General features: G+C 37.3%; 1 protein-coding gene across 2 annotated transcripts in view; it reads right to left on the bottom strand.

Moving 5' to 3' along the window:
- SCFD1 (sec1 family domain containing 1) overlaps positions 1 to 12,738 on the bottom strand; it is a 59,082-nt gene that overhangs the window by 21,928 nt on the left and 24,416 nt on the right. For both annotated transcript variants that reach the window (XR_011923135.1, XM_072429095.1), the window contains exon 15: positions 4,038 to 4,134. Coding sequence is in view for 1 of the 2 variants with exons in the window: in XM_072429095.1 (XP_072285196.1) it covers positions 4,038 to 4,134 (97 nt within the window). In the remaining variant the exon portion in view is untranslated. The remainder of the gene's footprint in view (positions 1 to 4,037; positions 4,135 to 12,738) is intronic.

Genomic DNA, 12,738 nt, shown 5'->3' with positions numbered 1-12,738 from the left:
TTGCCATTTTAGGATCTTGCTATCATTGAGGAAACAATGAATTCGTATCTGTATCAAGACCTTTACTAGCACGATGCCTAGTATCTATCATAGTGACACTTGGAGACTATTGAAATACAACAGTCTTAAGCAATCCTGCATGGCTCCTGGGGAACGGCACCTTGCCGGTCATTCAAATGGCAGCACATTTAACAGCAGACAACAGTGAGCAGTACTGAACCCCTCACTGCTGCCCCCAATTATTTTCCATTGGGCTGTCACAGGTAGAAGCTACATGTAGCGTCTCCCCAGAATTAATATTACATAGTGCCAACATATTACGCAGCGCTTTACAAACCATGTTACAATCAGCGGTAAGGGCACTGCAAGCGCACTGCCAATCTGAACATAGACTAAAGTCTTTTGTTAAACTTGTATGCATACCAAATCAAGAAACTTTTTAACAAGTGTCACTTGTAAAGGTGTCCTATGTCAGCAGCACACTGGAGAGCCAGAAAACTGCCCTACTATAGGTCTAAATCTCCAGCACTGACTTTCCTTCTCCAAAGTATTCCAATACATGTGTCATTTTGTCAATAGCAACTTGGTATTTATGTAATCTTTGACTAGTTTTGAGTCAAGAACAAGCTGCCATGTAGGGTCTTTTCCATTATAAATGAGCTGACTGGTTTACCAAACACTAAAACAGCTAAAAATTTAAGTTGCAATTACAAAATTGTCCCATATTAAAATCAACAATAAAAATGACAACAGCAGTCATTGTCTAATTAGGTTTATGATAGCATCCTTCACTGAGTATCATAAATATAATGGAAATCAAATAGTCAAAGTCATAAAAGTCATCAAAGAATCAAAGTCAAATAATTAGAAAATGTCTAGATGGATAACATGAACCATGTATCCCTGTAATAACAGTGCTGGTACTGTTTTCAGAATTGTACATGTACTCTGGCTCCTAATATATGGCTGATTGGTCCCATATTAGACAGCCTAGTTTTTAAATTTCATTATTATTTGTCCATAATTTTTTAACTCGGGATCTTTACATTAAGAAACAGTATGTGATAAATGGGTGGTGGCAATCCTGAGCTTCTTCTTTTCAACATACTTGCTGGTACAACAGCACTAACAATTTTCTAAACAGACACAAGCAGACACAAAGCTAATCCAAAAGCTTCCTGTCCTTGTATCTATTCCTTTTCAAATGAATAATTAGCTCTCCTTTCATGTGTTACACAAACTGAGCCTCCAGTCAGAATTTGCACCGCCAGGGAAGTGTCTTTAATTAGAGATAAGTTTCCTATCCCCAGGGGTGTAGAGTAGCCCATGTCCTAAAAATGTCACAGTTGTAGGCATCTTGTAAAGGATATTCAGGGTCCTTGTGGTAATTCCTCAGTTAATATATTTGTGAGAACACAAACCTTTGTAAATAATAGAATTGAAAATAGCCATGTCTAGCCTAATCACACAGAAGCGTCCACAAACCTTAATAATTGAGACTACCCATAGCAATATATGCCTATCTTAAGCTTTTTGTTACGTAATATATGTATATATAAATATATATCATGGATAAATACATGGTAACATCTTTTTTGTGAGTTAAAGAATATATTGAAAGATTTATTTTTTTAAATATAGGGGGTAAAAGATCTGTCAGATTTTTGTTGCAATTAGTGTCCAATGTAGAAGGGTTCCCATCATTTCCTGTCTTACAGACACAAAATCTCTCTTAAATTAGGGGAAATTTCCATGGACAGTTTTCAAATGTCCCTATTGAAAAATTTACTCTTACTATCCACGCCCCAAAAAATCTTTCCCACCGCTTTCTGTCTGGATAAAAATGGTCAGCAGGACAATTAAAGAAGCTCTAAAGCCTATAGTCCAAAGCCTTACAGAGATATGAAAACCCTCTACACGCTAATCTGAAGGGGAGTGTTGGCTATAGATTTATACTTCAGGGATTTAGGAATCTGCTGTACTGCAAAAGATCCTGGAAGTGGAAAAAGACAAAGAAGTTTTCCGTTTTTATTAGGCTGCTTTCAGACAAAATTTCACAGCTAATTAACGGTGATATACAGCCATGTGAAAAAGTAGGTACACCTCATGGCAGTCTATCAGGGCCTATTATAGTGAACCTATCACCAAAATTTTTACTTTTCAAAAAGAAAAGACAACCATTTTATGTAAAGTTTTTTAAACAAACCCCCCCCCCCCCTCTTCCTTTCTTCGTACCACCGTGGCGGTAAAGACAGAATGGGAGCACAGAGCCTCCTGGCATACTCACATGATGCATCCCTTTCTCTTCCAGAAGACAATCTTTGGTCATCTTCAAATGACATGCAGGAACATAACCTATTCCTTTCTGCAATACCTACCTGCCTGAGTTGCGTATTTGCAAAGTGGGACTAGTTCCAAACATAAATTCTCCGGGTATACTTATTTTATTGTTCTAAGTTACCTTACATGCACATGACAAATAAAAAACTGATTCTTTGAACAGGTCATAGTTATGCTAGAAACAGGTCTTCGCAAAAACTGTTGCTACAGTGTTGGTAAATGGAAAATTGTTAAATGTATTTGTATGCTGTAGCATTAACACTTTACTGTAAACACCTAATCATTAGGAGGCATTTCCACAAATGGCCATATGGTGTAGGTGTAATGGTCAGGTGTTCTATTTGGTAAAGGTGGTCAAAATACAAGATAACTTTATGACTTTCAATTTTCAGAAAAGTAAAGCTAAGTGTGCGCATAATTAACAAGGTTCTAAAGTGTAAAACCAGATGGAAGGATGAAAAGAGCAGCTTGACATTTTTAAGTCCATTTCATTTGAAAATGTTTGCTTGCAAATGGTAGTCAGTTTAGTTGACAAAACATAAAACACTTATCACACTGTAGGTATTTAGCCTCTATATGGAAATCCCATGGACAGGTATTCCAGGAGTGGGATAGTACATTTGTTTGCTTACTCTGAGCCAGCTGTAACATTACAGTTCTGGAACTTTTTTAATATGTATTATTAGAAGGCTTTAATGAGACATTACGACAATAGTGAAATGAAACTTCAGCAGAGGATATGAGCACAGACAACCAACCTTAAATTGATGCGTTTAAGGTGTTGATTTTTGCAGAAATGTATTTGGGTTTTGGGAAGCGCTGACATATGTGAGAAACGTGCCAAAGACTTACTGGAATCAGGAGAGTAAGTTTATACAGAAGAGCAGGATGCCATCTAATTAAAAGGTGTTAAGGAACATAAAGATTTTTTTTTTTTATTTGAAGCAAATCAACTTTCTTATAGGAAAAGGAACTGTGGAATAATTAATCATAGATTCATGTTTTCATAAATGTGTGTTTTTAGTATACTTTTATATTAGCCTTACTAAATTATTACATTTTCTTGTTTGTACTATAAATGATTATGGACTGAAATCCTTTTTGATATTGATAGCATAAAAAATGCCACTTCCTTTTCCTTTTTCTATTTAATAAAGTTAAATGTATGTCAACTGCAGTTGGAAATATGAAATGGCCATGTGAAGCAATTGTGCATTTGACAGTAAATAACAGAACAATACATTCTGCTCCTTATGATTTGACCAGAGATTCTAATATATTTTTTTTTAAATAGTAGAAAAAAAGATTACATTTTATTTTTGCATATGCAGAGATAAGCATAGATAAGCATATGTGTATATAATAACATCTTACAAAGGTCTAGCTAAGAAAAAAAATCACACTGAATAAGCAATAAAATCTTGGCCTGCAATCACATATATGTGCAGTCAGATTTGTGGGACTGTGCCATGTATAGAGATGTGTGGTACCTTCCTTGCCAACTGCTTCCCTAGACCTGCTGTGAGGCCGGAGACATTTAAAATCAATGAGGTGTCGAGTGTGCTGGCTTGAGAGCCAAGACCCAAAGGGCAACGTCAGGAGCAATAACAAAACAAACCAACTATAACACCTACTGCCGTTCCCCAGTAAATTAACCCTATTCTTCCACAGCAGGGATATAAGCAAACAAAGCTCACCATCAGGGTCAGAGATTATGTCCAGGAGGGATTTGTCCAAAGACGATTTGCTCATCAACTTCTCTTCGCATTCAAAATATATATCTAACTTCCGAGCCTACAAAAGAAAAGGTCTCATTAATGTACAGTACAGTATAATGTGGGGTTGCAGGTCTTGGTGGCCATTTATACAGTGGTTACAAGTATGAATAAAAGTACAGACATTGGAAAAAGGGTGTACACTGGAAATGTTTAACTTTTTTTCAACATATTTAAAACAGGCACCTTCATTCAAACATTACCAACATAAAGGTGACATACAACAGCTGAATGTTTGCTTTCGATCATTTATTCAACATAAGTTGTAATAGCTGTAATGGTGGCTCTTGGTCTCATAATTTAGTAGTGCCACTTTTACCAGAAATATTTTGTAGCCATACTGCATAAGTTGTTTTTTTTCATCACACCTCCATGCAAAATTACTGAATTTGTTGGACTGGCCAATCCTTGACTAAATCCAATATGTTTGTGGGTCTCTCTATGAATTGTCCATTTCAAATCTTCCATAACATTTCCAAAGGATTTAAATCATGGCTTTGACAAGGACAGTCCATAAGTCTTCATATTTCCTTCCTAAGCTATTCCTTGGTAGATTTGCTGCACTTTGATATAATGTAGAACGTAAAATCGGCTAGAAGACTGCAAGCTGCCCAAACCCTGAAGCCGCAAAGCAACCCAACATTTCCATCAACATTGGTATGGGGGTTGTTGTCCTGAAATGAAGTATTCGGGTTGCTTCTCATAAGTCTACAGTTACTGATAAGACATTGTAGAAGACCTGGTTTTTGCCTATATGGTCAATGGCAAACTTGCTCTAATGTTTTTTGAAGGCAACATAGGCTTAGTTTTTGGTAAACCTCCCATGCATCTTTAATTGGTCCAGTCACTTTCTGATAGTGGATAATTGCACTTTGCAATAAAAATGGAGACTTCATTTTGCATTAAAGTGTCATCTCTTGAATCCTAAATCCCAACTGACTTCCCATTCTGGACAGATTAGCAGTCTCCTGAAAATTACCCAACTTGAAGATTCTTTAAAACCCAGTTAAAATAATTTAGTATTTTTTTAATCACTTGCTTGAAGCTGTTGTCCACAACTTTAAAGAGCTCTGGCATGATGACACCATACTAATCCTTGGCAAAGAAAACACCAAACCCTGAATATCTGAAACGTAAAAGATGTTCTTACTTTTTCACATGACTATTTGTTACATTGCATTTAATAGGGATTGTGCTAATGTCTATTTAAGAGCTGCACTCTGAATCTCAAAGTTTCTCGTAATTTCCTGGTATAGGTCTAATGACCAGTCATTAATATATTGCTTTCCGTACTTTGCATGCAGACAGCAACTTGACTGGGAACACTTAACAGAACTCCATACAATATTCTTGGTAACAAATGAAAAACAAAACAAAGATGTATTGAAACAGGAAAGGAGAAGGCTTAATAACTAACACATGACTTCTGTTCTTTCAGATCCAATAAATAGTTTTATTGCATGCATTGAAAAAACAGAAGTTTGGGAAAAAAACATGTGCCTGAACTACAAATTAAAAAAAGATCACAAATGCATTCCCCTATTTTTTTTTCTTTTTTTTGATACAGTAGTCCTCTAAACACATTACAATGCAGATTTCAGTTAGTATTTCAGTACACTTTTAGTCTGCAATCCAAAAACCTGTCTGAGATTTGATCTCATGCACTGAAATTTTTTGTGCAGCAAGGTTTTTCCTTTTGGTTTTGAAAGTGTGGATAACTGAAAGTCTAGTTCATTCACAATAACATAAATGTCCTAATTCCATATGGTTACCATTATAGAATAATGATATGCGGTTATTCAACTGGCCCTACCTATCACCAACTGTTGACCTTCCCTATTAACAAACAGCTATATCTCTATCTAAATGAATGTACTCAAGAAGCCATGGCAGCCAAAATATGTCATAAATTAAAGCATTTTGCCCTTCTATGAATGAACCAATCATTGACTTTATCGCCTGTTTAAAGTACATGTAAAAAAAAGGAATAGTAAAGGAATACAGTACATATGTATTCTCATGAAAATACTATTGCTATTTTAAGTATATAGCAACAAAAGGACTTGGAATATCTGAAAATAGGGGGAAGACACCAAAAAGTCCAGGTGTATGGGATAGAATAGGTTACACTTGTAAAATGATGCCACTGGTGTCTCCCAAGAAATATAACAACCAAATGGTGATTGTATGACTCAAACCTCCTCCTTTTTTTGTGTCAGCCACAGTTTAGTTTGTAAAGAGCAACCGTGTAATTGAAATATCTTCGGATAAAAAAAAAAAAAAAAAGTTTGTGTCTGTATATATTATATATTTAATTTTCCCGCCATTTTTTAAAAAATATTTGATAATCAAAAAGTATCTGACTCTTAAACTTCTTCCCCCTCCTAAACAAACATCTACAGTGTCCAATACTAACCAAGGCTCAAAAGGTAATAGTACATAGCAGAGAGTTCACAAGACATTAATGTTTTCTGACAAGGCCATACAAGCAAGTATTATCAATGAAATTTCAAATTGTCCTTAGCTCTGTTGTACAATCCGCAGACGGTTCTCGTTCCACTGGAGTAGAAAAAAAGGCAATCTGACAGCAAAATGCTAATACAAAAACCACAGATTTGCAAGTAATGCTCCAATAGCGATTAGCCTGAAACCCATTTCTGGCAATCTCATATGAGATCTAGCACCTGGTATACTACACACAAGCCCTGCTTGTTCTTTAACCTCTGCTTTAAATGGAGGAATCTCCTAATGCTTCTGGGTAACACATACATAGAATAAAATGCTTTTATCTGCAGAAAGAAGATGGATTAGTTCGAGACTCTGCTCTGGCACATAAATCTTCTCCTCTATAAGATGCCAGCTTATGCTACACCTAAGGAGCAACATTTTTTTGGTAAATATAGCAGTACATTTTGTTATGAGTAGAGATGAGGGAATATGAACTACTCAATGCTGAGGATTAAAGTAGGAGTTGTTTGTTGAAATCTTTCAACCTGTCGGGTTGTTAGGAGACGCACAGACACAAGCGCTGACTTAATGCGCACATGGGCCAGAAAGCTGCCAGGACACACCAGAGGAGCTGATTAATTGTCAGTTTCCTTAAGGCGATGCTAAAAACTGATGGAATATGAGCAGCAGGGACAAATATCATGTATCACTGGCATCCTATGAACACTTCATTCCTCCAGCCAAAACACCATCTACACACACTGCACTGTATGAATGTGTTTCCACCTCTGACACTCTGAAAAACAAACAGCAATCGAAATCCATAAAGCTGACCGCACCATTAATTTAAGCCTCCGATAAAACTTGCTGATAATATGAAAACAGCAAATCACCCACAGAAAGCTCATCTATCCCACAGCAACTATTCACAGGGCTGGTATATATCACTAAACTACTGCTCAAATATTTCCTCTGGTCTTCCAATCTCTACAATACTTTGTCTTCAAACACCTACTTTATTTTCAGATTCCACTTCCTTTAGCACGGCAGACTACATATCACTGTAGCACTCAAAAGTATAAACAGACTATGCTGATACTGTAAAATGTGAATATAAATGACTAGATACCGAGCTTTAGACTGCCTAAAACCATCTACATACACTGTATCAGACGTGAAAGATTTGCAATGCATTTAAACCTTTTTCGTGATACAGGTATCCCTGCCAGACAGCAAAGTCAGGTCCAGCACTTCTGAGCCCTCTCTGCAGACTACAATGCAGTTGAACAATGATGCCTGATTTAGAACCCGACCCCTCACATGCTTCCTCCTCCTCTAAAAAATTTTAGATTTACAGTCATGTACAATAAAGAAAAAAAAGAGTGACTGTCCTTCTGTTAATTTGAGTGCTGCTGTACAGAGAAAGTAAATCATGGGACATTTAGCTGCTTTTTCCATCATTTGTGGGATAGTGAAATTTTATATTGGCCCATAGTTCATACAATTTCTAACAAACGTATAGGTCCCATTACTAACAGGTTCCTTTTTAGCCTTCTGTGTTCTGCTTGGAAAAACTTCTGGCCACTTCTGCTCCAGGAGATGCAGAAAGGTGAGAGACTCCCCATATTATTATCTGAATGTATGCCCATATTAATTATCTGAATGAGTTCCTCTCTTGTTTTTATGAAAAGTCATAAAAAAAATCTATCCAGCGAGCACACAAACAGAAAAAAAACTTAGAGATTTTTTTTTTTTTTATTGTCTACTCTGCTCTGTTCCAGCTGGACACTCTTTATCTGTACGATTGCAATGTATATGATGGCTATGTAATTCTGTGTCTAACATTTTAACGCACCTCACTATAAAACACCATGTAAAATATAGAATCCGCAAGTCAACTTTAATATAAGGCTGTACCCCACAGTACATCTTTTCCACCACTAGATGTCCCCAGTGTAATCCATAATGGTCCCACCCCCTCGGAGTACTACAGCATGATGCTTACAGGGCACAGAACAGAGGCTTTTTACCCCAGACTACAGTTACTTGTACAGTGTAAAACTATGCAACCTGTACTTTTTAACACCAAAATGCAATAACTAACTCTTTTAACCCTTTCTTGCTATTAACTGCTTTTTTTTTTTTTGTGCCTGATCCCTTACTCAGGAAAAAAACAAGTCCCAGGGCAGTCATCCTGATCCTCATATACCTAGTGAGTTACCAACAAGTCTGTGGAACAGAAGATTAGACACTTTATCATTCACTGACTGCATGCTTGCTCCTGATCAAGTCACTCATACGACTACAGTCAGGATCAAAATGATGGCCTCGAGCCAGCACCTTTACAAGCCAAGACAGCAATGGCAGCTCACATAGTTCTGTGCTTTTTACCATGATAAGAATAGAAAAGAGATATTTTTAAAATGGTATTGTTAAAAAAAAAGTGTCACAAAAATAATCTTACATTCATGATGGCAAAAATGAGCACTGAAAAAAGAAAATGAGAACCCAGATACTCACATGGCTTTTCCAATGCTTTTGATTTTTACGGCTTTGAAATTGAAAACCAACAATATGCGGCACACTTTACTACATAATTTAACAGTATGGAAACTGGATCAGTGGTTCCGATTAGACTCAGCAAGTCATCATGGAAACAGCAAAGATGGTTGATTTATGCTTGTAAGATCTGAGCACCTTCAATTTCACGATCTCTGTGTATTGTTAAGTAAACCTGTGATGGGCTAGGAAGACCTAATAATGGAGAATATATGGGCAGGGCGCAACAAGTATGAAGCTGATGTTCAAAAGCCTGAAGGGCAGCTTTATTGGCATCCTATCTGATTGTGATGAATACTTAATCCAGAAAAAAAAAATAGGAAAAGATGTGAGAGGATAACCTTTTATTTTATAGAAGGGAACAGAAAGAACAGCAACTGTGTAAGCACTACTAAGCCTACATAGAGAATGTAATAAGAATTTATGGTTGCCATATGTAAACATAAGTGCAAGCCTATAAACATAAACAAAGCTCTTTACAAATTAAGGCCTTGATTGCATTTTATATATACCAGACATGCTAAACCCTCTCTCTGTTACTGGTCAATGTCCATTTGCTAGCAATGTCCTTCTCTCTCCTTTAGGAATGCTGGGGACATGTACGAATGAAGCCTGCAAATAGTCTGTTCTTTGGTCTGCACATAATGTTAGTGCAAGGTTATTTTTTTTTTTTTTTAACCTCCCTAGAGGTAACCCCGAGTGTGACTCAGGATAGAAAAAGTTGCTAAAAGTGGTAACCCCGAGTCACACTCGGGGTATGTAAACCTATGGAAAGGTAATAGTAAAAAGAGAGCATACCTGATCAGCCGGCATCCCGCGCTGTTCAGAGCCGCGATTTCCGTCTTCTTTCTTCTTCCTGCTTCTGCATCCGATGAGTCACTGGGGAGTTCCCGGTGACGTCGGTGCGTGTGTACGTTGCTGGCGGGGTAGGGCAGGAAATTCAAAATCCATTTGCATTGCATTCAATACAAATTAACTGTATTGAATGCAATACATTGGATTTTTGTGTGTAAAAGCAGTACATTGTTTTCAAGAACATTTATTTTACAGTATATATAATACTTTGAGTATAATATGTATTTTTTTTTAAATATATAGATTTTTTTTAATTTATTTAATTTATTGGTTTTACATGATTTTGTGTTTCAAACTTTATTATACTCATACTATTATATTATACTGTAAAATAAATTTTCATGAAAAACAATGTACCGCTTTTAGACATATAAAACCGGAAAGAAATGAACCGCTAGGGAGGTTAAACAAAAAGAATTAGTTGATCCTAAAAAACTCTCTTCCTTTTATTATATATATTGTTTATTCAAGTCTATATATTGCATTTTGTTTTCTTTTTCACATGTAATATCACAAGGACCTGAAAGTAATGCATAACTTTCTTATGAACTGACACAAAAGACTCATGTTTAATGGGACAAAACTCATAAAAGGGAAATAGTCACTTTAGGCTGCAAAGTTCCTACATGGAAAAGAGTGTTCATAAGGGCTTTTCTACTCAAGTAGCATTATGGTTCAGACATGATGACCTTTGCCAGTAACAGTTTTAGATTAAAAGGTTTACTGTAAAAGAAGAAATCTGCTGCTTGGAAAGAAATTTGACTACAACATAAATTATTGATGTGGAGATGAGTTATTGATGGAAAACACCCCATGCTACAGAGTATGGCAATCTCCTGTCCATGGACCCGACATTTGGCTTTTTGCTGATTTAGTAGGGGAATTATGCTGTGATGTGTACGATGTCTAGATTCAATGAATGGGGTGTTATTGCAGTTCTATGGCAGACAATACTGCAAAAAAGGCAGTTTTATGTGAAATATTCACATTTAGACGTGTCCAATGTAAAAAAGGCCCAAGAACCAAATTTATATCAACATTTTGTTATTTACAATTTCTAACTGTAAAATGTCAGGAAATGGTCATAGGTATAATGGAATCAGAAAAAGACATGCTTTTAGGATAAATATTACTTGTCCAGGAATCCCTTTCTTTGGGTACCCTGGTGCCACTTTGGCTGAGCAGCTTCCTAGCCACAAAACAGGAATGTTGTCTGCATGCCAGCCGTTGTATTGACCGATTCCATGCGACTCAGTGATTAAAACTGCATATACAACTCTGGATGATTTACTTATAGGCCACAGATGTAAACAGGCAAACTCTTTATTGTATAGCTGTCAGTCACACATTGTGGTCTATTTATAAAACAATAAATCTTATATTTACTGAAACAATTCCTGGTGTAAATCTTCCAGATCCATGTGTTTCAATAGTAGATTTTCCACCAAAGAATGTTTTGGTTCAACGCTTTATAAATGGACCCCATTGTGTTTTGTCATCTGTAAACAATGCCAAAGATGAGTGTCCACAGATTTTTACTTTCCAATATTGTTTACTTTGTATGACAAGTAAGCCTAGCATTTATGGGTAAATCACTTTTAACTCTTTAATCAGTTTTGGCTAATTTTTTTTTATAATGAGTGCTGGTGCTTCCTAAGTCTCGTTATGCTAGTAGCTTTGTATTCTGGGATCCCCGAGTTCTCCATTGACAAGCGCACGCGTGGCCAAAGACTAAGGGGAATAAGGCTACATACACATGTTCAATAATTGTCATGATCCTTTCCAATGACAAAAGACTGAACGAGGGCTGTACATACAGTGCTATTCTGCTCTATGGGGAGGGGGGAATGACGGAGCAGCACCCCGCTTTGCTGTCTCCCCTTCATTTGTATTACGATCGTTCACTGTTCCTGGATCTGCCAGGACGGATCCATGAACGATTTTAGACGAAAGCTGTACACACCCCAGATTCACGTCCGATAGCATGAATCATCTGAGGTGTGTATAGAGCCTAAGTCCCATGGTGGTGTTGGGGGAAAGGAATTACAGAAAACTATACAGCAGGACGTAAGTCATAACGTGAAGTAAGTCATAATAAACCAGTTGCCAACCTTTTTGGACCTATGGACTGGACTAAACTTACGGGCTACGGACTGCACATGTACAACTAATTGTGTGTCACTCAAGGGGGAAGAAACTTTCCCCCATAGTGACGTCATGATGTCCGGACCCGCCCACTCTCTGTCCAGAGACACAACCCCGCACACCGCCCTAAGGCTGCGATCTGCACAGGAAACTCTGGCTGGTGCGCCCCCCAGCGGGGTTCTTCTCCTGACCCTGCTGCAGGGCACACCACCCAGAGCCGCGGATCGCCAAAATTTTCTTGCGGACCACCAGTTGGCAACGGCTGTAATAGACAATCCAGTTTGTGCAATACAATGGCCTTCATAATCAAAAAGGCCTGAAAAAAGGATAGGTACTTAGGATAATTAGACTATACCAGCTACCAACTGGATTCTCCTGCTTCATCTGCATGCACTCCAGTAAAGGCTGCATAGCATTTCCAAAGGCTGATTTCCTAATGATGACAACAGTGAGCCATGATATTGCCAACAGCAGTCTACAGCAGAAGCTTGTGTGACAGTGAACCGCATTCTGTTTGGATTTGTAATACTTACACTTCCTTACTACTGAATTAAAACAAACATGGTCATGTCGGGACACCAGATATGCTTGTTCTCTGGCTTACATATTGGGACAC

The sequence above is a fragment of the Pyxicephalus adspersus genome, chromosome 12, assembly GCF_032062135.1.
Source record: "Pyxicephalus adspersus chromosome 12, UCB_Pads_2.0, whole genome shotgun sequence".
Taxonomy (NCBI): Eukaryota; Metazoa; Chordata; class Amphibia; order Anura; family Pyxicephalidae; genus Pyxicephalus; species Pyxicephalus adspersus.
Note: the sequence above shows the minus strand (reverse complement) of the source record. Positions and strands in the feature narration are given on the sequence as shown.